The 27,377-nt window shown below is 40.8% G+C and overlaps 1 protein-coding gene across 5 annotated transcripts in view; it reads right to left on the reverse strand.

The window, feature by feature from the left end:
- The window catches only part of RARA (retinoic acid receptor alpha), a 362,996-nt gene that overhangs the window by 10,249 nt on the left and 325,370 nt on the right, over window positions 1-27,377 (reverse strand). For all 5 annotated transcript variants that reach the window (XM_060781034.2, XM_060781033.2, XM_060781031.2 and 2 more), the window contains 4 exons: window positions 21,994-22,135; window positions 9,992-10,152; window positions 6,191-6,367; window positions 5,757-5,961 (listed from right to left, as the gene is read on the reverse strand). In XM_060781034.2, coding sequence (XP_060637017.1) covers window positions 5,757-5,961; window positions 6,191-6,367; window positions 9,992-10,152; window positions 21,994-22,135 — 685 coding nt within the window. The remainder of the gene's footprint in view (window positions 1-5,756; window positions 5,962-6,190; window positions 6,368-9,991; window positions 10,153-21,993; window positions 22,136-27,377) is intronic.

The following is a 27,377-nucleotide window of genomic DNA, read 5'->3' on the forward strand; positions in this document are numbered from 1 at the left end:
GCATTTTAGGTTCAAATGTGTGTGATAATGCATATTTGTGGGCAAAATGCATTTTGAAAACTGATTTGTGTGCTTTAGTTGGCAGATGAATGCAGAAATGGCATGAAGCAGGCTTATGAGCACATGCAGAACTGCCATCGACTAAAAATAAGCGAACTCATCTATGTCTACATAAGTTCAGAGTTATTTCATAACTTGGGATGCTTTGAGTGGTTCTCAACGTTTGATCCTCCAGATGTTTGGGATTTCAGCTCACAGAACTTCTGGGCATTGGCCACATTGGCTGGGACACTTGGGAGTTGAAATCCAAAACATCTGGAGGATCACAAATAGAGAACCACTGCTTAAGAGCATAATGGCTTTTCTACAACCAAACTAATTAATGATTGCAAATTTGTGTGTATACAAAGACACACACACACATATGGTTGCTACTATGCAAATGCTATACTACAAGTCCACTTGGCAAATGGGAAATCTGCCAGGGAAGAGGAGATGGATAGATGGATGCCTGTCATCATCCACACAACACAAAACAGGCATTGCATGGTACGCAGGCATTTATTAAAAATGACATGACAACAACATCTGAGGCTTTTGCACTCTTTCCTTTATAGTGAAAGTAAATTCTTGGTGCGTGCTGTTAGATGGCAACATATATGGCTCCGGCCCAGCTTACTTGTCAGAATGTAACTTTTTTTGTGTAATTATGTTTTGTGTATGTTTTTTATATGCTTTGATGTTTTATACTTTATTGTTATGTTGTTTATTTTTTTGCAGTTTGTATTTTTGTATTGTAATTTGTTGTAAGCCGCTACGAGTCCTCGTTGGGGGAGATGGTGGCGGGATATAAATAAAGATTATTATTATTATTATTATTATTATTATTATTATTATTATCTCCCTCTACGTTCTACCTCATAGTTTAAGATCCACCAGGGAGGCCCTGCTATCGGTTCCACCAGCCTAGCAAACGCGTCTGAAGGGGACGAGGAACAGGGCCTTCTTGGTGGTGACCCCCCGCTTGTGGAACTCGCTCCTCAGAGAGATTAGATCAGCGTCCTCCCTCCTATCCTTTAGGAAAGAACTGAAATCGTGGTTGTGGAACCAACCTTTGGCTAGCAGGCATAACGGCACTTTGGACATTGAACTGTACCATATGATTGTGATAATAATGGAAGCGTCTATATGATTGTATAACTAATGCTATTGTTTTAATCTATTGTGTATTTACGGTTTTATATTGTTTTTATTGTGATATTTGCGGCATCGAATTGTTGCCAGCATTAGCCGCTCTGAGTCCGCCCTCGGGGTTGAGAAGGGCAGGATAGAAATATTGTAAATAAATAATAATAAAATAAATAAACATTACCGGGATAAGGTTTTGTAGTCAGAAATATTATTACTAAAAATTATATTGCTACACGCCCATCCATGCACTCAACTGTCTTGGATACATCAAAAGCTATCACAATCACAAACTTTCATGTTGCCCAAAGAACCTCCTGCCACCTGGTGGCACTGTTGGGTAGAGATGCAGCACACAAAAGAGGCTCTCCTGGCCTCCTTTTTCCCAGAGTTAAGAGAAGTATGCTGTTTGTGTGCAGGGGAAGAGGAAAACAAAGTACTTTGTGTGGGATTTTAATGGACAAGCAAGCAAAATTTGTTTCTTGCTTGTCTGACCGCCAAAAACATTGACAGCCAAATACAGTCTCCAGGGTTTTGTTTTGTTTTTTAATGCTGTAGGATTTTGAATCAAGATTGATGTTAAATATGTGGAGCTCATCTCGTAGTTTTTCAAACAATAATAATAATCATCATCATCATCATCATCACACAGTCCTAGACACTTGGGAAGTGTCCGACGTGTTATCCAATACAACAGCCAGCAGAGTGTCTGCTGTGGACTCGTCTTGTTGTGTTTCAAATAATAATAATAATAATAATAATAATAATAATAATAATAAGTCTTTATGTATATCCCACCACCATCTACCTGAGCTCCCTTAGCGACTTACAAGGCACTCCAGGATGCACATATAAGATACAACAGGTAAAAACAGTACAATAAATAAATAATAATAAAAAATAAATATTAAGCAGGATTGAGAGGAGTTCAAAGAAGGTTTGGGTCCAGGGATCTTAGAATTCATTCTGAGCTATAGTATTCATTACAAATGAAAGCTTACAAGTTACAACAAGAAGAGGAACAATACCCAGAATTTTAATAATTTTTTGCTTGATCCAGAGCGGTTTCCCCAATTTGCTGCTAGAATTTAGAGGCTAGAGTTTGAGAAGGTGTTAGGGAAGACTGTATGCCTGTAGCTTAATGGGATGTGCACTTCATCTTGGCTCAAGATGATCTGTTCAGGGTCAATTGCTAGGGTGCTCATGTTCTCTAAGTTCCCATTCTCCTGAAATGTTGGACAAGGGAATAGGGAGTTCTCAACAAACTTAAATGACTCAGTCTAATTGAGAAGAATAAGGGTTTTGATTTGCAGAGTAGAAACCAGAAATCCAAGAGTTGATTTGTAGCATCGAGGGCTTTGGGAGGTGGTGGATTGAAGGTCCCAGATACAGGGTTGCTATGTGTTTTCCGGGATGTAGGACAATGTTCAGAAGCATTCTCTCCTGACGTTTCGCCCACATCTATAGAAGGCATACTAAGGTGTGTTGGAAATCAGGCAAGTAAGCTTTCTATATCTGTGGAATGTCCAGGGTGGGAGAAAGAACTCTTATTTGTTTGAGGCAATTGGCCACTTTGATTAGCATTTAATGGCCTTGCAGCTTCAAAGTATGCCTGGCTGCTGCATGGGAGACTTCTTTGTTGGGAGGAGTTAGCTGGCCCTGATTGTTTCTTGTCTGGAATTCCCCTGCTTTTTGAGTGTTGCTCTTTATTTACTGACCTGATTTTAGAGTTTTTAAAATAATAGTTGCCAGATTTTGTTCATTTTCATGTTTCTTCCTTTCTGTTAAAATTGTCCACATGCTTGTGGATTTGAATGGATTCTTTGTGTAGTTATTAAAGTGGTCCAGCATTTCTGTGTTCTCAAATAATATGCTGTGTCCAGGTTGGTTCATCAGGTGCTCTACTATGGCTGACTCCGAGGATGCCTGCCACAAATGTGGACAAAATATCAGGAGAGAATGCTTCTGGAACATGGCCATACAACCCAGAGAACTCACAGCAACCTACTGATTCTGCTCATGAAATTCTTCAACAACACATTGTCCCAGATACACTTTGTTCTTAAATATGTCTTAAGTATAGCCTGTGGAATAAGTTAGGCTATCTTTCTCATGTGATTGCTTTTGCCTTGGGTGCCTTAAAGCCTGAAGCAAAATCTTAGGGCTAGACTTTTAAGTAGCTTTAAATATCCAAGTTTTTCCAGGTCTTTATTCATTTAAAGGGGAGGGGCGGCCCTCTATGTTTAAAAGCCTCCCACCAAAAACATAAAAATCTCCGTATTTCATAAAGACACTTCATAAACAGACCGATCTCTTATTAACATTGTTGTCATTTTTCTTCAAGTTATTTCCCAGGCATTGCGAACCTATCAGTGTTTTCTTGGCAAGCTTTGCTCAGAAAAGGTGTGACATTGCTTTTTTCTCAAGCTGAGAGAGTGTGACTCAGCTAAGCTCACCCAGTGGATCTGATGGTCAAACAGGGATTTGAACCTTTGCATTCAGAGTCATTGTCCTCAAAGCACTCAAAGCATTACACCACATTGGCTCCCCTACTTGACAAGGGAGGATGCCGATCTGATCTCGCTGGGGAGCGAATTCCACAAGCGGGGGGGCCACCACTGAGAAGGCCCTGTCACTCGTCCCCACCAGATGCGTTTGCGAAGCCAGTGGGACAGAGAGCAGGGCCTCCCCAGTAGATCTTAAATTATGAGGTGGAACGTAGAGGGAGATACGTTCGGACAAGTAAGCTGGGCCGGAGCCATATAGAATTTTATAGGCCAAGTCCAGCAAGTATTCTGGACGGTTTTGTCACTACTGATCTTTGATGTAGGAACACTTCCAAAGCAAAGAAAGAGCAATCATCGACTGACCGATCCACCACCCAATGTGGGAAACCAGCATTTATGACTTCCTGATCAAGTGTGACACAGAGAGGCTCAATTTCCAGATCATTCCCTCCCAGGTACAAAACCAGGGTTTAGGAACACTACATGCACAGTGGGAGTTGGCACTCAAAAAACAAACTTATCCAAGCTGTGGTCAAAATGCTGTCAGTATTTCAGCATTTTGACCACAAGTTTAGAGCAGATTCATAGACTTAATGGGCCTTAAAGTATCATAAGCTTCACCAATTTGGTGGTAAAGATGAACAGCCATAGACTTGGCTCCAGTCTACTTTGCGAATAGGAATGAATATAAATCTTACAACCATTTTGTAATGATTACTAGAGGGTAGTTGATAAAAATTGAATTATATATTAATTACTGTTATAAAAGATATTGGACATAATTGCTTTTAGACTACTTATAACGGAGTTTGCCATTCATAAAATGCTCTCCTGTTCCTGTGCAGCAGCCATAAAACAAACATGTGGGTTATCTCCATCACCAGCAACTTATTCTATATGTTCTTCCTAATTTTTAAAGTCAAAGCAAGCTGTGTATGTAGTTTTCCCTCTGTCTTTGCCCTTTAAAGCAGCGTTTCTCAACCTGGGGGTCAGGACCCCTGGGGGAGCTCATGAGGGGATGTCAGAGGGGTCGTCAAAGACCATCAGAAAACACATATTTATGGGTTGTTGTAGGTTTTTCGGGCTATATGGCCATGTTCTAGAGGCATTCTCTCCTGACGTTTCGCCTGCATCTATGGCAAGCATCCTTGCCATAGATGCAGGTGAAATGTCAGGAGAGAATTCCTCTAGAACATGGCCATATAGCCCGAAAAACCTACAATAACCCAGTGATTCTGGCCATGAAAACATTTGACAACACATATTTATGATGGTCTTAGGAACACAGTGCTCTGCAGAGGTAGATGAACTATATCTCCCCTAAATCACTGTCAATTCCTCCCAAATCCCTCCAGTATTTTTCTGTTGATCTGTTTTCCCCAAAATCTACCAGTGTTCACATTTGGGCATATTGAGTATTTGTGTCATGTTTGGTCCAGATCCATCATTGTTTTAGTCCACAGTGCTCTCCGGATGTAAGTGAACTACAACTCCAAAACTCAAGATCAATGCCCGCCAAACCTTTCCAGTATTTTCTATTGGTCATGGGAGCTCTGTGTGTCAAGATTGATTCAATTCCATCATTGGTGGAGTTCAGAACTCTCTTTGATTGTAGGTGAACTATAAACCCCAGCAACTACAACTCCCAAAGGACAAAATCAACCCCGAACCCCACCAGTATTCGAATTTGGGCCTATTGGGTGTTTGTGCCAAATTTGGTCCAGTGAATGAAAATGCAGCCTGCATATCAGATATTTACATTACGATTCATAACAGTAGCAAAATTACAGTTATGATGTAGCAATGAAAATAATTTTATGGTTGGGGGTCACCACAACATGAGGAACTGTATTAAGGGGTGGCGACATTAGGAAGCTTGAGAACCCCTGCTTTAGAGGCTAGCAGGACCAAAGGCAGAGCCATCACACTCATACTATCACTCACACACACAGAGAGCCACAGTGCACTGGGATGATGGCATGCATTTCCTCTCTGTAGCCAACCACCCGAGGACCTAGGTCCAGAACTTATCCCTCAACTTCTCCCAATTACGATACTCACCCCCACATATGAGGCATATGGCGCTGAGCAGTCCTGTTTCGGCATCATCCATCTCAAGTGGCAGCAGCTGGTTGGCAAAGGCGAAGACCAGATCCGTGAGTGGCCCAAAGCCTGCGTTATGCATCTGCGTGCGGTTGAGTGTCAGGCCATCTGAGAAAGTCATGGTGTCCTGGTCTGGGGTGTAGCGCGTACATATCCGGAGGATCTAGAAGGAGAGCATTGATTGCATCAGGTTTACACCCATTCCTTCCACCTTTACTTGTAACAAAGCCAGAAATTAGGTGATGTGGTTTACCGGTGGACAGATGTGGATTGTAAGCCTCCTTGGAGAACTAAGATTCAGTTCTTCTAAGTCTTTCCAGCTGGACACCTAGAATTCTGACTTCTGTCCTACTTCTGCCTTTGTTTCACAGGGGAAAGGACTCCCTACTTACCAGGATGTCTAGGCAGGCAGCTTTGAGAAGCGTGATCTGATCAGCGATGGTGAGCGTGGTGAAACCTGGCAACTGCTTGGCGAATTCAACTGTCTTGATGATGCACTTTGTGGATAGTTCACTGAACTTGTCCCATAGGTCTATGTCGAGAGACACCCGCTGATCAGAACTGTTATTCTGGAGGACAAGAGAAACACAGGGTTAGAGAATGACATCTGAGACTCAAACAAAATGGTCAGATTTGATTCGCCATTCAGTTTTCACCCCAAATTTTCCTTCTTAGAAGCTTAAATGGAAGAATTTTGCTTGATCATCAGAATGATTTTCTTCAGGGTGAATTCACGAAGCATTGCATTCCCAAGTCACACAATATCATCTTCCCATGGAAGGTGTAATTGGACATAATAATAATAATAATAATAATAATAATAATAATAATAATACTTTATTTATATACCGCTCCATCTCCCCGAGGGAACTCAGAGTGATTCCCAGGTAACATCACAAAGCATACAAATTAAAAACAACATAATGAAAGCCTTTAGTCATATGAAAAAAAACTGTAAATGTCCAATGGCTGGAATCACTGGGTTGTTGTAGGTTTTTCGGGTTTTATGGCCATGTTCTAGAAGCATTCTCTCCTGGCGTTTCGCCTGCATCTATGGCAGGCATCCTCAGAACTCACAACCTCTGAGGATGCCTGCCATAGATGCAGGTGAAACGTCAGGAGAGAATGATTCTAGAACATGGCCATATAGCCTGAAAAACCTACAACAACCCACTGGAAATGTTACTTTTTTTGCACTACAAATTCCAGAACCTTCCAGCCAACTTGGCCACTGCCCACACAGACAGGCACTGTGGGAATTATCCTCCAACAATAAGGCCTGCAGCTATCTGATGACACTTAACTTTTTATCTTCTTGCATAAATTAAAAATGGAATAAAAGCATCAAAGGAAAGAGACGTTGTAATCTGAGAACAATCAGACCAAGACTGGAAAACAAAACTGATTTTGGGTTTGCCTTTAGAATGCTGAAAACAATCTTGAGGTAATACTGAACCAAAGATTGGGATATTAAAAAAATTTCTAAATCCAAAACACAAAGGTCTAATTCAGTGGTTCCCAACCTTTTTTTTGACCAGGGACCACTTGACCAGGGATCACTCTCCACCATTAGTACCAAAAGGGTTACGAATCAGTTTTTGGTCAACTTTAGATTCGGTTTGGTTATTTGAGATGTTGATTCAGAAAATTGCACTGGATAGACCATATCAGCTCTAGTTCCTGATATAGAGCATAAACCATCCAGTAGTCGCCATCTGCTTGCCCACAGAAAACCATCTTTAATAAACTTTGGCATTATAAGAGGGTTTTGCGAGACCAGTTCATCTTGTTGCAACAGTGTAGTAATGGTGAGGCCGCGGGCCATATTTTAGTTCTTTGACCACGGGTTGGTAACCACTGGTCTAAACCCTAGTGTTAGTTCTAAACAAGGCAGAACCATTGAATCACTTGGATTTATCTACATGTTGACTCATAATTCCACAAGCGATTCAAAAACTGTATTCTAGTTGAGGCTAAACAACAAATTCTACGTAAGGTGGGTTGTTTTGTTTTCATTTCTGGCTAATGGCAACTCGAAAAGAGTTGGAAAGTGCCAAATAAAACTACAAAATAATCAGACTGGGTCTGCCTAACCTAGTTAGCTGTCTTCTTAGCCCAGTGCTAGTAAAACATAGGCAGAATGACTCAGATCCCACCAATTAAAGGACTAGTTGGCAAGTGATGAAAAAGTTTCTCCACCAAAGATCATGGACAGTTTCAGGCAGCCAAGGAAGGCAACACAATGCCAGATAGGTGATATGGCTGATTTGTCCTTAAAGATAAGATTAGCTCTATGATATTAGGAATCTATTAAAAAAGTACACAAGTTATCCCAGCCATGTTGCTGGCCAATTTTTCACAGAGCCAGAAGGTGCTGTCCCTCTGTCATTTGAGCACCATTGGGTATAATGTGCTGTCCCCTGGTTCTTGAACACTGTGATGGTTAAAAAAATGTAGATCCTATTGAAAACTAAACAGAGTCAAGCCTGTTATTACTTGGATAAGGACCATTAAAGGATACCAGGTGTTGTAGGTTAAATTTCAGATGAAAGTAACAGCAAACCACCTTTGTGTATTCCTTACCTAAGAAAACCCTATGAAACTCAATACGTTGCTGTAAGTTGACAGACGACTTGGAAGTGTGTGTGTGTGCGTGCACGCACACACACACACATTTTCCTACTAGAAATGTGAGTTAATAGATGGATTGTGATTGTGGCCACTTAATTATTTGCTAGAAAAATTTCAATGTTTTTATTTTGATGTAATTTGTTTATATGTCTTCTCTTTGGCACTGAATGTTTGCCATATATGTTGGAAACTGCCCTGAGTGTCTTTAGGGAGATAGGGCTGTTTATAAATAAAGTTGTTGTTGTTTTTAGATACATAAAATTAGTACACAGCAAACAAGATCACTATGGTGGCTTTTGTATTTGATCACGTCGGACACTTCCCAAGTGTCTAGGACTGTGTGATGTATTGGCGAATAATAATGTATCTGGCGAATTATTATTTTACTGACACAAAAACACAGTATGTCACAGCAAATGAGATTTATATGCTGGATTTCGTATCACAAAATCACAAGTCGAACACTTCCCAAGCGTCTAGGACTGTGTGATGTATTTTCGAATGATGTGTGCAGATCCAAGTAAGTTGGCCGTTTGCAATTGACAGATCGTGATTTTGTCAATGTTTATTGTTTCCAAATGCCAGCTGAGATCTTTTGGCATGGCACCCAGTTGTTGTTGTTGTTGTTATTGTTGTTATTATTATTATTATTATTATTATTATTATTACAGGTATGTGACTGTTTTCAGAAACTTATTTTTACCTTTTAATATATTTATATACTTTTAAAACTTTCTTAATCATTGTTTGTTTTGTTTATTTTGCAGGAAATACAAGCAACTAGTATTGGATGCATCACAGCTGACAAATTGGGCTGAAAAACAGGATATTGTTCAGGACAGTGTTACATGAGAACAGGGATAATTTAAGACTCCTCTGTGTTAAATATTACTGAAACACCTGTTTGTGTCCATTTGGTCATGAATGTATATTAGTGGGAAACCATTTTATTTAAGAGAATATATGTATTGGCTTAAAGTGACCATGTTGCTATTAGGGAATACATTATGTGAGCTGAGGCTTTCTGCAATATTATTCCAATTTCAACATAAATCAGCTCCGTAAGAATAAATAACGCTGGCCAATATACATTTTGGTGCCTCAAATGTGAGACTTGTTTCTGAATATATTTGACTTTCTGATTCCAAAAGTGGCACCAGTTTTCCCCTATAAGCTCTAGTTTTTTAGATACATAATATATCTGTTTCAACTGCTCACCCATTGAAAGTCATGATTACTACATCTAAAAAACCAGAACAGATGTGGTTCACCCAGTACAATTTTCTGAATCAGTGCCCCAAATAACCCCAGGAACTAGACAGGAATTTCTTTTGTTGTCATGGGCAAATAGGACCAATTAGCCACATTTGTTCAAATGACATAATATGGCTTTCTGTATGAGGCACGGCAGGAGGAGAGTTGCACAATCCCAGTGGTAATCTTCTTGTAAATGAATTGCAATTTACTTACACCGTACCAATAATGGTTTCCCCTATTTATCTTTCTACCAATCTCACCCCTCTCCCTGTGAGCTGCCCTCCTTTCATTCAGTTGCCACTTACCGTGGTGTATTTACCCAACTGGCAGAGGGCAGGGAAGGTCTCCTGATGGGCCTTGCGTACTTTCTCAATGAGATCCTCTACCTCAGGCGTGATGATATAGCTCTCCGAACATTCCTGCTTTGGAGCATCTTTCTTCTTCTTGTTTCTGTCGTTTCGGACAGCTGAAAGCACATACAAAGAAGAGGTCACAGGATGAGCGATGCTACCCAAGACGAGGGAAAAACCAAAAGCTCTGAGTTGAGAGTCAACCCATTCAGCCTTCCTTCCTAGGCTACAATCATTAATACTGCTTACTGCTAATGTTATTGCCACAGTAATAGTCATAGCATTTGGAACGCAAAGGTTCCGATGGTACTTCATTAAAGTGAACCAAAGGCAGTAGCAGCAAAATTGTACAGAATTTATTTAAGAAGTAATAATAGGCAGTCCAATGAAAAGATAATTTTCCGAAGCATTTTGTATCAACGGATGACTGAGAAATTTAAATTCACATTTTAAAGTTAAGTATGATAAAAAGGTAAAGGTTTCCCTTGACATTAAGTCTAGTCATGTCTGACTCAGGGGGCTGGTGTTCATCGCCATTTCTAAGCTGAGGAGCTGGCATTGTCCGTAGATACATCCAAGGTCATGTGGTCGGCATGACTGCATGGAGCGCCGTTACGCTCCCGCAGAAGTGGTACTTATTGATCTATTCGCATTTGCATGTTTTAAAACAGCTAGGTGGCAGAAGCTGGGCCTTACGGCAGGAGCTCACCTGCTCCCCAGATTCGAACCGCCAATCTTTGGATCAGCAAGTTCAGCAGTTCAGCGGTTTAACCCACTGTGCTACCAGGAAGGGGGGGGGGCATTAAGTATGATAAGGTTAGTAAATATAATACATCTGATGAATGAACTTGGCAAGCACAAAGCAAGCGCACAAAATGTGAACTGTTGAAACCGCAACAGTTCACATTTTTTGTTGAAAAATTAAAATAATCATGTAAACAAAAATTGAAGTTTTGAAAAATGTGCCCTTTTTTTAGGCAGAAAAAGCTCTCCTCATCTTATATTCAACTCAAAGTCTGTTGTTATTGTTGTTATTAATAATTATTTTACTCTATTATTATTACATTAATTATTATTTCACTCTATTGTTATTGCATTTATTATCTTACTCTATTTATTAGTGTTATTATTACATTTATTATTTTACTCTATTTATTAGTGTTATTATTATATTTATTATTTCACTCTATTATTACATTTATTATCTTACTCTATGTATTAGTGTTATATTTATTATTTCACTCTATTATTACATTTATTATCGTACTCTATTTATTAGTGTCATTATTACATTTCCATTATTTCACTCTATTATTATCATTTTTATTACATTTATTAGTTTACTCTATTATTATTGGAAAGATATGGAAGCACATTTACATCGAAGAAGGTTAGAATAATGGTTTAATCAGAGTTTGACAGTTTTATCTTAAATTACAGTTTTATGTAAATATTCAAAAACATTTAACCTACTGATGCCTCAATTAATGTAATTTTATTGGTATTTATTTTTATTTTGAAATTTACCAGTAGCTCCTGCATTTCCCACCATTGACTTATACACAAGTCAATACATTTTCCCAGGTTTTTGTAAATTAGGTGCCTTGGCTTATATTCAGGTCAGCTTATACTTGAGTATATATGGTACAACTCTCTTTTGGGGTGGTATTCACTTTACAGTATATCACATTTGCCTCAGTTGTGGAGTTCCAACAATCAAAGGCCTGTGTTAAGACCAGGCTTGCAAATGAAACCACTTATCCACAGCTGTCCACTTATACTAACATCATAAAAACAACCACAGTGCAATCAAAATATTACAAATTAAAACAGCAATTAAAAAACAATTAATTAAGACACATCCATTAAAATTGGAATCCAAAAACCAATCCGGGTCAATACATTGCCATAAGTTATGTAATCTTCTTCCACTTGCTGCTCACTAATCAAACGCTTGGTCCCTTAACCAGATCTTGATTTTCCTTCTAAAAGACAAGTGGGAGGTGGCCAATCTGATATCTCTAGGGAGGGCGTTCCATAGGCGGGGGGCCACTGTTGAGAAGGCCCTGTCTCTCGTCCTCATCAACCGTGTTTGCGATAGTTATGTTAGAATAGATTTAAAAAATGCCATTAAATGCAACTTCAAAAGTGTTCATACTATTTTGACTAACGAAATATAGAAAAGTCGCTTTTGGGACTATAACTGCCTGAACCCCCAGCCACTGGCCATGTTGGCTGGAGAACTTTGGGAATAGTTATCCAAAAAATTACTTTTCCAAGTTCTGATTTTTGCTCCCATGAGAGAGCGGTTTTTCCAATTCAAAATACAGTGGAAAGTAAACCTAATCCAGAAGCATGCCCAGAAAACAAATGATTCCAGAAGTCTCATGTCAGTGAGCCTAATAAGATGCTACAGAAGATATTTCACACTCAATCAGATTTCTTTCCAATCCTACTCATTACAATTACTCAGATTCAAAATACAAGAAATCTACCAAATTACTTAATGGTGGTAACATCCGATGCTCTACAACACTTTTACTGCCCCAGGAGAAATGAAGAAAATACAAACAGATCTAATGAGGAGTGTGTGTGTGCATGTGTGTGTCCCTCCGCATGCATGGGTACATGCACATCCATATCCTTGTCTATTTTGGACCATTGTGAGCTGCAGCTGAGGAAACAGAAGACATAAGATAAATGTCACTTGTTTATTCAGCTAAGTGAAGCTCTTTGTTCCTTCAAATATTTCAGAATTATTGGGATTTCCCCAACTGACTTTGTTTGTGTTAGCACTTCTACACTCATTCCTTACTGCCAAAAAACAGCACCTGAAGAATAATGAGAAATGTCACATTAAGCACAACGAAGCTTTAACCAGCTCGGAAGTATCAAGAGGGAAACATCTGACAAAGCCAGATCCAGTGTTGGCTTGACCTCCCAGAAGGCCTTGGAAATCAGCGGCCATACATACGGTGGTCAGGAGAACAAGCCCTATGAGGAATGGCTTAAAGAACTGGGCATGTTTAGCCTGAAGAAGAGAAGGTTGAGAGGGGACATGATGAGGGCCATGTATAAATATGTTAGGGGAAGTCATAGGGAGGAAGGAGCAAGTTTGTTTTCTGCTGCCCTAGAGAATAGGACGTGGATCAATGGCTTCAAATTACAGGAAAAGAGATACCACCTGAACATTAAGAAGAACTTCCTGACTGTGAGAGCTGTTCAGGAGTGGAACTCTCTGCCCTAGAGTGTAGTGGAAGCTCCTTTGGAGGCTTTTCAACAGAGGCTGGATGGCCATCCATCAGGGGTGCATTGAATGCGATTTTCCTGCTTCTAGGCAGGAGGTTGGACTGGATGGCCCATGAGGTGTCTTCCAACTCTATGATTCTATGATTCTAGTAGGGTTTCGGTCATAGACTTTGGGATTTCTGAAGAACTGAAGTCTATCACTTTATTGTATCCCATATTTTTTCTAGAAAATATGGTACTTAGTCTCCTGGAGTCCATCAGCCCTATACTACTACTACTACTACTACTTACTACTTACTACTGGGTAAAAAGGTAAAGGTTGTCCCCTGACATTAAGTCCAGTCATGTCTGACTCTGGGGTGTGGTGCTCATTTCCATTTCTAAGCCGAAGAGCCAGCATTGTCCATAGACATCTGCAAGGTCACGTGGCCGGCATGACTGCATGGAGTGCCATTACCTTCCTGCCGGAGCAGTACCTATTGATCTCACATTTGCATGTTTTCGAACTGCTAGGTTGGCAGAAGCTAGGGCTGACAGCGGAAGCTCACGCCGCTCCCCGGAATCAAACCTTTCAGTCAACAAGCTCAGCAGCTCAGTGCTTTAACCCACTGCACCACCGGGGACTCCACTACTACTACTACTACTACTACTACTACTACTAATAATAATAATAATAATAATAGAGTGATTGTGGGATAGAAAATTGACTCCCAGGGCAGGGATTTGGACTGGATAGCCCACAAGGTCTCTTCTGACTCTATGATTCTAAGTTGGGGGATGAAGCCACAGCTTCTTATGGACGTCTCAATATGAAGGAGGAATATCTGGAGGGAAAATACATGGGTCACAGACCTTGAAGGACCACCATCTATCTATCTATTGCAGTAGTTCTCAACCTGTGGGTGCCCAGATGTTTTGGCCTTCAACTCCTAGGTCTATCACTCTATCATTTATCTATCTATCAGAACCTGAAGGTAGGCCTCTCTTAGGTCTATCACTCTATCCCTCCTGTCCTTCAAAAGGATGGTGAAGACCTGGCTGTGGGACCAAGCCTTTGGGGCAGTGCAATGAGGCAAAATGGTGTCCTGAGATGGTTTAAAAGAAACTTTTAATGTGAATATAAGTGATTTTAATGTTTGTATATATTTATGGTTTGATGTCTTGGCATTGATGTTTGCCGTATATATGTTGTGCTCTGCCCTGAGTCCCCTGCAAGGTGGGAAGGGCGGAATATAAATGTTTTAAATAAATAAATAAAATAAGCTAGAGAGAATAGTGGTTTAAGTACTGGACAACACCTCTGGAGACCAGTGTTTGATTCTCCACTAGATCATGGATACCCACTATGTGGCCTTGGGTGAGTCACACATTCTCAACCCCATAAGAACCACTCATAGGTTGTTCTTAGTGTTGTCATATGTTGGGAATGACTTGAAGGTACACAATAACATCAAGAAAAAAGAAAAGGGTCTTGATACTTCTTGGTTGATATAAATGTCATTATCAATTCATTGAGGTGCATCTTGGTTGTATTTTTTTAACCTGCCAGAATCCTCACAAATGGAATAGGCTAGAATATTCAAAGAGAGAGATGAGATCCGAATGGCTGCATGAACTAATTGGAGTGTACTTAATTAACCTACAGAGGACAAAGCTGACACAAATTACAGTATGAAGACCCACAGGCTGCAAGAAGACACAGGCACATGGATCAGATCTATGGCACTTCCTCGATGCATGTAGGATTCACTGAGGCAGCACAAACCCTTGTGTTTGTGTCTCAGATTTGGGTGTGTCTTGCACAGAAACTGTATGATGGCATCCTGGAAGATGTGGGATGACTGTCTTTTCAGCCTGGTTTTTTTAAAGTTCTTTTTCCTCTATGACTCCCCCCCCCCTCCTCGACTTTACAATAAGTACATAAATGCAAGCCATCGGCAATGCCAGATGCGCTTCTTGCTCATGGTGGGCTGGTACATTTCACCGCCATGCCTGAGGGAGGAGGTGGGGGCGGAGGGGAGGGGGATAATTTGGAAATCAGTCATGTCTGCTTGGCAAATTCAATAAAGCGCAGTCCAGACAGGCAGTTAAGGAGGGGGGGAAACGGCATCCATCATCACACAGAAGAACCAAGGGTGGGGGAGAGAAAAAGCAGCTGGCATCAGGAGAAGCAAAAGACACCAAGAGAAATGGATGAAGTTGTGAATGAAAAAGAGTTGCGGGCACAGGGTTGCATCTTAACACCAGACTCAAAAATCTGGTTCACATGCTTCAATATCTCCTTGCACCAAATAACATTTCAGTTGAGTTTGCTTGAATTTCATCTATTGGCACACTCACAAAGCAACCCTTTGCGACGATGATTGCCTCCCCTTTGCATGGGTTCCTTACTTCCCATCAAACAAGTACTATAATATGATGATGTACAATCTGCATTTGGGCCCTGGCTATCTTCGTGGTCACGTCTCCCACTATGAACTGGCATGTGCTCTAAGATCCACCGGGGAGGCCCTCCTCTTACTGTCACTACCGTCACAAGCACGGTTGGTGACGACAAGGAAGAGGGCCTTCCCAGTGGTGGCCCTCTGACTTTGGAACTTCTTCCCCAAGGAGATTAGGCAGGCCCCCACACTGTCCTCTTTCGCAGGGATTTGAAAACTTGGATGTTCCAACAAGTTTTCCACAATGATCTACAGAGACACTCGCTGGAACACCCCAGCAAGCGAGTCCAAAAGTGGCAGGCTCAAAACCATAACCTCAATCAATGGCTGATACCAAATGAGAGACTCCCCCCTGGGCACACAGAAAACTGGGCGACTTAGAAGGCGCTGAACAGATTGTGTTCTGGCACCATGAGATGCAGAGCCAGTCTTAAGAAATAGGGCTACAAAGTGGAATCCACGACATGCGAGTGTGGAGAAGAGCAAACCACTGACCACCTGCTACAATGCAACCTGAGCCCTGCCACATGCACAATGGAGGACCTTCTTGCAGCAACACCAGAGGCACTCCCAAGTGGCCAGATGCTGGTCAAAGGACATTTAATCAACTACCAAGCTTGCAAACTTTGTGTTTTGTCTGTCTGTCTGTCTGTCTGTCTGTTTGTTTGTTAAAAATGTAATACAACTGTCTGGTTGCTCCTGACACAATAAAAAAAAAGTCCCCAAGCTAAGTTCCCAGTTAGCCAGATAGCACTCTGTCCTGCACTTTATCCACTTCCCTGGCCTTTGACTTGCTGTTTGAACTAGCCCATGTCCAGCCCTTTATAACTGGCCACTACCAGCCGTACCCTGGCCATTGGTTTTGCTGAATCTCTAGTTGATGGAGCTATAATGAAATGGGTTTTTAATGTTTTTATCTTTAGTATGTTTTAGTAGAATTTGTTGCAATGTTATTATGTTATTTTGTTTATTAAGTTGAATTAGGTGGTGTTATATTGTTGAATGTGTGTATTTTGTTGTAATTGTTTGTAATGTTTCTTTCTGGCAATTAAATGTTTGCCTATATGTTAGAAACCGTCTCTTTGGGGAGATAGGGTGGTATACAAATAAATTGCTATTATTATTTGAAATAACATTATTATTATTATTATTATTATTATTATTATTATTATTCTGACCCAAATACACAGTATGCCACAGCAAACAAGATCTATATGCTGGATTTTGTATCACAAAATCACAAGTCAAACACTTCCCAAGCATCTAGGACTATGTGTACAGATCCAAGTAAGGAGGCCTTTTGCAATTGACAGATCGTGATTTTGTCAATGTTTATTGTTTCCAAATGCCAGCTGAGATCTTTTGGCATGGCACCCAGTGTGCCGATTATCACTAGGACAACCTGTACTGGTTTATGCCAGAGCCTTTGCAGTTCGATTTTGAGGTCCTGATAATGGCTAAGTTTTTCCTGTTGTTTTTCATTGATTTGGCTGTCACCTGGTATGGTGACATCAATAATCAAAGCTTTTTTCTTTTCCACAGTCATGATATCTGGTGTATTGTGTTCCAAAACTTTTGTCAGTCTGGATTCGAAAGTCCCACAGTATTTTTGCATGTTCATTTCCACTACCTTTGCTGGCAGATGGTACTTGTGATATAAGTTCCAATGAATCATTTGGGCCACAGAGTTGTGCCTCTATTATTTTACTGACACAGAAACACAGTATGTCACAGCAAACGACATCTATATGCTGGATTTCGTATCACAAAATCACAAGAAAGGTGGGCTTTTGTAGTTGACAGATTGTGATTTTGTCAATGTTTATTGTTTCCAAATGCCAACTGAGATCTTTTGGCACGGCACCCAGTGTTTCCCGATGACCGCTGGGACTACCTGTACTGGTTTATGCCAGAGCCTTTGCCTCTATTATTATTATTATTATTATTATTATTATTATTATTATTATTATTATTATTATTATTATTTGATGTAGACAGAGTCTATAAAAGTTTCTGCTACCAGCTTCTTTCTCTCAATCTCAAAGATTCTTTCGCATATTACATATTTGATTTCTAAATACACACACCTTGACTCAATAAGTGTCACCCTATGTTGAGATCTCTGTTGTGGGGAGTCAATTTTCTACCCCAAAACAACCATTCTATTATTATTATTATTAGTAGTAGTAGTAGTCGTAGTAGTAGTAGTAGTAGTAGTAGTATAGAGCTGATGGACTCCAGGAGACTAAGTACCAGTTTTAGAGAAAATATGGGATACAATAAAGTGATATACTTCAGTTCTTCAGAAATCCCCAAGTCTATGACCAAAACCCTACTAGAATCATAGAATCATTGAGCTGGAAGAGATCACATGAGCCATTCAGTCCAACCACCTGCTAAGAAGCAGGAAAATCTCATTCAAAGCACCCCCAACAGATAACCATCTAGCCTCTGTTGAAAAGCCTCCAAAGAAGGCACCCCCACCACACTCCAGGGTGGAGAGTTCCACTGCTGAACAGCTCTCACAGTTAGGAAGTTCTTCCTAATGTTCAGGTGGAATCTCCTCTACTGTAGTTTGAAGCCATTGTTCCATGTCTTACTCTCCAGGTCAGTAGAAAACAAGCTTGCTCTCTCCTCCCTATGACTTCCCCTCACATATTTATACTGTGTATAAGAACTAAAGCGGACTCACTGAATCAACCGCATTTACATATATTGTTGACAATATCTAATTCAGGAAAATATTAGCACAAGTGGGTAAAACAAAATTGTGTGGGGAGTAGTCCAAAGAAGCACCGCTCTTGCTACCTATATGTAAACCTCTTATGCCTGCACCTCAGCTTTGGAGGAAAAGAAAACAAGGGCAGAGACTTGGAGGTCCCCGATCGACCACTGGTTCTCCACCCATTTGCACCTTCATTTTCCACTGAATCAATCTGCTCCCCCCCCCCCCAATGTTTTATTAATCTAACCCTTGGAGTTGTCATGGCAAAGTGGGGTTCCCTCCCTCCCCACCCCGTTACAGTCGGGAGCCTTGACAACTAAGCACTGCAGATGCCAGGAGGGCCATGTCTGCGTCATTTGTCTCTGACATCATCAATCACTGGTTGCCGGGGAAACACCCACAAAATTAGAACAAAGTGATGGGGGAGCCCCAAATGGCACCTCAAGGGGGGGGGGGCATTAAAAAAATCTGTGTATTATCAATGACATCTGATAACATTTTTGCAGGAGTTGGGTAGATAGGGATACTGTTTGGGAGAATAGGTCTGCAACTCCATTGGGTGCACTCCCCTTCCAGGAATGAGCAGGAAAGGAAACTACCCTTTTCCCTGAAATATGTAAATAAACATACATTCACTGGACATTTTGGATTTTTTCTTGCCTCATCCCCGAAATCCATTTTCTTTCACAAATGGAAGCTGAGAACAACATATCGCAGGGGGTGAAAGGAGCCTCGCATGCAACTGCCTGGGGAGCCATTTGTAATCCAGCCTCCATCAAGCTCTGCTGTCTGGGAATGATTAGATTTGTAGTCTATCATGTCTGAAAGGCACCAGATTGGGGAAAGATGGCCCGTTTGTTAAATACTAGAACCCTTTGCAAACAAGGCTGCAGGTTCAGAAAGGAACAACACCTCTCTCATCTGTCCTGATCTCTCATCTCTTTCAAGAAAGTTATCTACAACTCCCAATAATGGGAGGAAATAAATAAACAGTTCCCACTTGATTATATTTCCTAATCCACAATATTATCACCATCTCTGTCTCTCAGGCTTCTTCTTATTCTCAAAGTCTTTCTAGAACAGCGGGTCCCAAACTGTGGTCTATGGACCACCAGTGGTCTGCAAGAACAAAAATATTGTTCGTGGTCTCACCATTACTACACCATTGTCGCAAACCACGCAACAATGAGAGTGAATGATCTCGTAAAACTCTCTTATAGCGCCAAGGCAATGGGGATGTTGGGAGAGGAGAGGCTGACTACCCACGAAAGATTACTACTAACACATCATCTCTAGATGATTAAATATAGTTTTTTGTGGGCACACAGATGATGACTACTGGAGGGCATATGTTCTGTATCAGAAACTAGAGCTTATGATGTCTATCCAATGCAATTTTCTGAATCAGCACCCAAAATAACCAAACCGAATTTAAAGTTGACCAAAAACGTCAGGAGAGAATGCCTCTAGAACAGGGGTCCTCAAACTTTTTAAACAGAGGGCCAGGTCACAGTCCCTCAAACTGTTGGAGGGCCGGATTATAATTTGAAAAAAATATATGAATGAATTGCTATGCACACTGCACATATCTTATTTATAGTGTGAAAAACACTTAAAAACAATACAATAATTAAAATGAAGAACAAATATAGTATTATATTTGTTAGTATTTAGTATTTCAATGGGAAATGTGGTCCTGCTTTTGGTTGATGAGATAGGATTGTTGTTGTTGAATGCTTTCAAGTCATTTCAGACTTAGGTTGACCCTGAATGAGGACCAGGTAAATGACCTTGGTGGGCCTTATCCAGCCCCCGGGCCTTAGTTTGAGGACCCCTGCTCTAGAACATGACCAAATAGCCCGAAAAAGGACCCCTGCTCTAGAACATGACCAAATAGCCCAAAAAACCTACAACAATCCAGTGATTCTGGCCATGAAAGCCTTTGACAATACATTGAACATCTCTACATGAAATTGGAAAAACTAAGGACCAGGAAAGCACATCTAGCATGCTCTCTGGCTTTCCTTCTGTGCTGCAGACACACAGATACTATCCCACAATTTCTTGCAGCCAAAAGGACTTTCAAAACACCACAGGCTCACTGTATCTATGATCGCCTGGAATGCAACGTCTTACGAGAGAGAATTCACACCATCCCCAAGAACTCGCAAACACAGACAAGGAATTGTTGCACCTCCATATCAACATCAGCCGGAAGATGAATTCCTAGGACTGGGACAATATAGACAACCTCACCAGAGGGTTGTTGTAGGTTTTTTCGGGCTGTATGGCCATGGTCTAGAGGCATTCTCTCCTGACGTTTCGCCTGCACTTTGGCAAGCATCCTCAGAGGTAGTGAGGTCTGTTGGAACTAGGCAAAAGGATTTATATATCTGTGGTATGACCAGGGTGAGACAAAGGACTCTTCTCTGCTAGAGCTAGCTGTGAATGTTTCAACTGACCACCTTGATTAGCATACAATGGCCTGACTGCGCCTGGGGCAAACTTTTGTTGAGAAGTAATTAGATGAGAGGTAATTACCTCAAACTTTTGTTGAGAGGTAATTAACCTCACCAGACCTCATAACCTCTGAGGATACCTGCCCTAGATGCAGGTGAAACATCAGGAGAGAATGCTTCTAGAACATGGTCATACAGCCCAAAAAACCTACAACAATCCAGTGACCAAAAACTGATTCGTAACTCTTTTGGTACTAATGTTGGAGAGTGGCCCCTGGTCAAAGTGGTCACTGGTCAAAAAAAGTTTGCGCCTGGGCAAACTTTTGTTGAGAAGTAATTAGATGAGAGGTAATTACCTCAAACTTTTGTTGAGAGGTAATTAACCTCACCAGACCTCATAACCTCTGAGGATGCCTGCCCTAGATGCAGGTGAAACATCAGGAGAGAATGCTTCTAGAACATGGTCATACAGCCCAAAAAACCTACAACAATCCAGTGACCAAAAACCGATTCGTAACTCTTTTGGTACTAATGTTGGAGAGTGGTCCCTGGTCAGAATGGTCCCTGGTCAAAAAAAGGTTAAGAACCATTGCTCTAGGATTACTAAATGCCAATTAAATGCTCAAAGTGGTGGTTCCTAAACTAATGCCAGGCACTGCACTATTGGCTGTTGGCCTATGGATAGCTTCCATGACAGAAAGAAACAGTTTCACCTAATGGGTACAAATATGGTTTTGGTCCCTGGCATATTTAGGGAAATGGAGAAAACTGATCACCCTACATCCGTTAGCTCAGGAAGCATTGCTTGATATCACAAAAAACTTTCTACACCATTCTGACTTGATTTTTTTTTTTAAAAAAAATGGGAATATGTTATTATTCTTAGTGGAGAGAAAAGTTGTGACCTGACTAAAGTCTGGCAGTGATCTTCAAGGTCTTCCAAATTCAGTCTAAGACAAACTTGCCCTTGCAAGTGCAAATGTACACATGGGAATTTTTGTTCTACCGTGAGAGGATGCTGGCAAGGAAAAAAAACAACTTCCTTTTCCCACTTTCCCCTTTCCTCCTCTGCCCTCCACTTACATTCCTTGGACATGCCAACTTCAAAGCACTTCTGCAGGCGGCAGTACTGACAACGGTTTCGTGTCACCTTGTTGATGATGCAATTTTTGTCGCGGTGACAGGTATACACCATGTTCTTCTGGATGCTCCGGCGGAAAAAACCCTACAGGGTAAAAGAGGAGAAAAAGTGGCATGAGTAAAGCAAACTTTCAGCCCCTTCTTCACAGCAACATCCCTCAGGTTGCTAAAGTACACTTGCTTTCTCAAAGTATAAAGAGTGCGTAATTTTAAAGTGCAGAAACCATACTCGTTTTCAATTGCATCTCTGCCATCAACTCAATGACCACCCTTAGGACAATCCACTTTCCTTAAATTCAGCACCTAGCTTTCTGGATACCCAATGACAGGAATGGGAATTGTGCAGTCTTTCAGGCATTTTGGGGACTGCAACTCTGAGAGCACCTCATATCAAATGGTAAGGAATGCTATTTCCTGGCCTATGGAAATAGTAATATACCCCTGGTGGTGCAGCAGTTTAAACCGCTGAGCTGCTGAACATGCTGACCAAAAAGTTGGCAGTTCGAATCTGGGGAGCGAGAGTGAGCTCCTGCTGTTAGCCCCAGCTTCAGCCAACCTAGCAGTTTGAAAAAATACAAATGTGAGTAGATCAATAAGTACCACTTTGGTAGGAAGGTAACGGCGCTTAATGTAGTCATGCTGGCCACATGACCTGGGAGGTGTCTATGGACAATGCCAGCTCTTCATCTTAGAAATGGCAATGAGCACCAACCCCCAGTCCGACACGACTACCCACCTGCATCGCAAGTGCGACTTGTGGGGACGAGAGAAAGGGCCTTCTCTGTGGTGGCCCCCCAGCTCTGGAATTCACTCCCCAGAGATATTAGGCAAGCCCCCACACTGGCAATCTTCAGGAGGAATCTGAAAACCTGGTTATTCCAATGTGCCTTCAATGATTGAATGTAGGACACCCCCTGACCAAATTTTGCACAAATGACCTCAGAAGCACTTTATTTCAAGGTTCATGTAATTAATTCCTTCCTCAATCCGGACCTCCCTCCCCAATAATTTCCATTGCCCAATCTCCCAGTGTTTTAAAATTTTAAATTTTTATCCTTAAATTTGGCCTTGCCCGTGTAATTCCTGTGTGTTTAATGTCTGATTTTATACTTCTTTCTCGCTTATTATTTTGGTTTTGCATTTTATGTTTTTTGGTTCTTATGCTTTCTGTTATATTGTGTTATGCTTTTGTGTAATATTGTGTTTATTGTATTGATGGGTGTGGCCTCATGTAAGCCGCCCCGAGTCCTTTTGGGGGAGATGGAGTGGGGTATAAATAAAGTATTATTATTATTATTATTATTATTATTATTATTATTATTATTAGACTTATTGTCAAGGAGACACCTTTACCTTTATTAATATGCCCCCATTTTTACCAGGTTGTTCTAAAGACGATTCTATATCCTGTACATAGAAGATATATTGAGATTGCAAAAATCAGGGATGAGAAATCCTTTAGTTGAGGGCCCAATTCCCTGCATTCTTGTGCAGGCTAATGCACCATAAACTAGTACATTAATAACTAGTAAGCTATTTTGAGACCTGGAAAATCTGGGGTGATTTTTAAGACTAAGGTGACTTACCATTTTTATTTTAACTTTTCCCCCGAGTGTCTGTCTATACCACCTTTCCTCCATCATAAAAATTCAAAGGTGGCTTGCTTGATGTTCCTATGTGATTTGACATCCACACTGAGCACTGTTTAGCTTCAGCAAGGGGACTGCGTCATGTCTCCAGCTTTTTCAGAGCTATGACAGCATGTCAACTAACATTTTCTCAGTGATCCTACAACAGCACGCCACTAGTATCAGCATCCCTATATATGAGAAGAATAATTGGATCCTGGAAATGGAAGGGATCACAAACGCTACCTAATCCAACTCCCTGCCATGCTGAAAGATACACATAAAGCATTCCCGAAAGAAGAAGAAAACAGTAACCAAGAGTTACTGTTACTGTAAGGTTCTCCAGACATCCTCTATCCCAGAAGAACAGATAGGTTGGGTTTTTGTGAGTTTTCTGGGCTGTATGGCCATGTTCCAGAAGCATTCTCTCCTGATGTTTCGCCCACATCTATGTCAGGCATCCTCAGAGTTTGTGAGGTATATTGGAAACTACAAGAAAGGAGATTCCATCTGAACATGAGGAAGAACTTCCTGACTCTGAGAGCCGTTCAGCAGTGGAACTCTCTGCCCCAGAGTGTGGTGAAAAGGGGTTTATATATCTGTGGAATGACCAGGGTGGGACAAAGAACTCTTGTTTGTTGGAGCTAGATGTGAATGTTTCAACTGCTCACCTTGATTAGCATTTGATGGCCTGGCAGTGCCTGGGGCAATCTTTTGTTGAGAGGTGATTAGATGTCCCGGATTGTTTCCTCTCTGTTGTTTTGCTGTTGTAATTTTAATGTAATCACCTCTCAACAAAAGATTGCCCCAGGCACTGCCAAGCCATCAAATGCTAATCAAGGTGGGCAGTTGAAACATTCACACCTAGCTCCAGAAAAGAGTTCTTTGTCCCGCCCTGGTCATTCCACAGATATATAAACCCCTTTTCCTAGCTCCAACAGACCTCACTACCTCTGAGGATGTTTGCCATAGATGCAGGTGAAACGTTAGGAGAGAATGCCTGTAGAACATGGCCATATAGCCCGAAAAAACTTACAACGGGGACTCGGGGCTGCTTACATGGGGCCAAGCCCAAAAACACAGCCCATACAGCCCGGAAAACTCACAACAACCCAGTGATTCCAACCATGAATCGAAAATACAACTGATTGGTTAACTGTAACTATGTTTTTTTCAAATGGTCTCATACTTCATAGAAATGTGCTTTGTATATTTGTATGTGAAATACAGAGATCACTCTGAAGATCAATGCATTGCCTGTCTGTAACTGTGGTTCTTTTAGTGGCTTTCTGTGTTCTCATGCAAATGGGCAAAACCCATTTATGTAGAAACTACGACATAAAACGACAACTTCCCAAGAGGGACAGCTTCTGCAATTAAGCCAGCTTAGGTTCGTTACAGATATACCTAAAATTGGAACTATTAGAATAACCACTGCTAAAATGAGTACAGCGGATTGTAAAACAGACACATAAAAGTGTATGTGCATGCGCATACACACACACACTTATCCCTATTATCTCCTTTCTTTCAGTGGACTACGAATTAACTAAATCCAAAATTCATATTGAACTGCAACCATAGCAGCCTCATAAAGCAGAACTACATATGTCAATGTACCATCCTGGAAGAAAATCTGGAAACCTAGTTTCCATGCTTTGAATTATGCTAACAAGACATATTTGCTGCTCAATGAGCCGGAGTTTTCAAAGAAATTAGACTTTTAGCCAGGAAAAGGAATGACAGGAGAGAACAGAGGAAGGGCAAATATTTTTCTATGCATGAGGGCTATAAACCTTTTTTAAAAAATCATAAAGTTCAGATTCTCAGAGCTTCTGCATTCTCTTCAAATGGCAGGCTCACAGGTGGGCAGAATACATTATGGTCTTGCCGCTGAGAGATCGCTTTTATCTAGTTGTTGACACTCGAGTGAACATTACTTTCTAAACTCAAAACAGGGTGCCACTGCAAGGGTGAGGATCAGACCTTGGGAAGGTTACTTACTTAGCCACTGCTTCTTAAGATGTGGTTCCCAATCCCAAATGGGGGTCACAAAAAACGTGTCAACAGTCAAATATTTCTGAACACCATCTAGACCAGCGTTTCTCAACCTGGGGGTCGGGGCCGCGAAAGGGGGGTCTGAACGGTTGCCAAAGAACATCAGAAAACACAGTATTTTCTGTTGGTCATGGGGGTTCTGTGTGGGAAGTTTGGCCCAATTCTATCGTTGGTGGGGTTCAGAATGCTCTTTGATTGTAGTTGAACTATAAATCCCAGCAACTACTACTCCCAAATGTCAAGGTCGATTTCCCCCAAACTCCACCAGTGTTCACATTTGGGCATATTGAGTATTTGTGGCAAGTTTGGTCCAGATCTATCATGTCCATTCAAGACATGGGGGTTCTGTGTGGGAAGTTTAGCCCAATTCTATCATTGGTGTGGTTCAGAATTCTCTCTCATTGTAAGTGAATTATAAATCCCAGTAACTACAACTCCCAAATGTCAAATGTGATGTGCATATTGAGTATTTGTGGCAAGTTTGGTCCAGATCCATCTTTGTCTGAGTCCACAGTACTCTCTGGATGTTGATGAACTACAACTCCAAAACCCAAGGTCAATGCCCACCAAATCCTTCCAGTATTTTCTGTTGGTCATGGAAGTTCTGTGTGCCAAGTTTAGTTCAATTCCATTGTTGGTGGAGTTCTGAATGCTCTTTGATTGTGGGTTAACTATACATCCCAGCAACTACAACTCCCAAATGACAAAATCAATCCTCCCTCCCAACCCCACAGTATTCAAATTTGGGCGCATCAGGTATTTGTGCCAAATTTGGTCCAGTGAATGAAAAAACATCCTACATATCAGATATTTACATTACGATTCACAACGGTATCAAAAGTACAGTTATGAAGTAACAATGAAAATAGTTTTATGGTTGGGAACTGTATTAAGGGCACATGGCATTAGGATGGTTGAGAACCACTGCCCTAGACACTCACATGCATCTGTTAGCAAGAACCTGCAGTGTTTACAGTGAACTTTGCTGAAGATGCTTGAGTTATTATTAATATAATTAATAATAGTATTATTAATAATGTGTTATAACTCCACAATTTAATGTCCACATGTTGTTACTTTTTATGATCTAATTTGATGGTTAAATGTTATTGTTTCTTTATGTTAGGTTTCACATGCATGTCAGGCATTAAATTTTGCCATAAATATATTGGAGACCACTTTGTGTCTCCCCGCCCCCCTGGGGTGAGAAAAACGGTATATGAGTGAAGTAAATAAATAAATAAGTTGTATTTAAATAATAAATATAAATAAATGTAAATATAAATATAAAATAATATTTATATTTAAAGAAATAAATAAAAATATAAGTTATAGTTCACAAAAAGGAAATTAACCTTGCAAATACTGATTTACTGTCGGAAGATGTTTGATTTTTTTTTGTACATATTTTTATGCCTATATACCCAAGGTCACTTACAAAAGTCTCGGATAGAAAGGGGTCACGAGTGAAAAAAGTTTAAGAGGCCCTGATTTAGATTCCAAGGAAACTCAGTCAGCGTGATTGTCTGGAGAGGAAGAATGGGAATTAGAATCCCCAAAGTGAAATTTCCAAGGTTTGTGTGTGTGTGTGTGTGTCAGGAGCGACTTGAGAAACTGCAAGTCACTTCTGGTGTGAGAGAA

Source organism: Anolis sagrei, chromosome 6 (assembly GCF_037176765.1).
Source record: "Anolis sagrei isolate rAnoSag1 chromosome 6, rAnoSag1.mat, whole genome shotgun sequence".
In the NCBI taxonomy this organism is placed as follows: Eukaryota; Metazoa; Chordata; class Lepidosauria; order Squamata; family Dactyloidae; genus Anolis; species Anolis sagrei.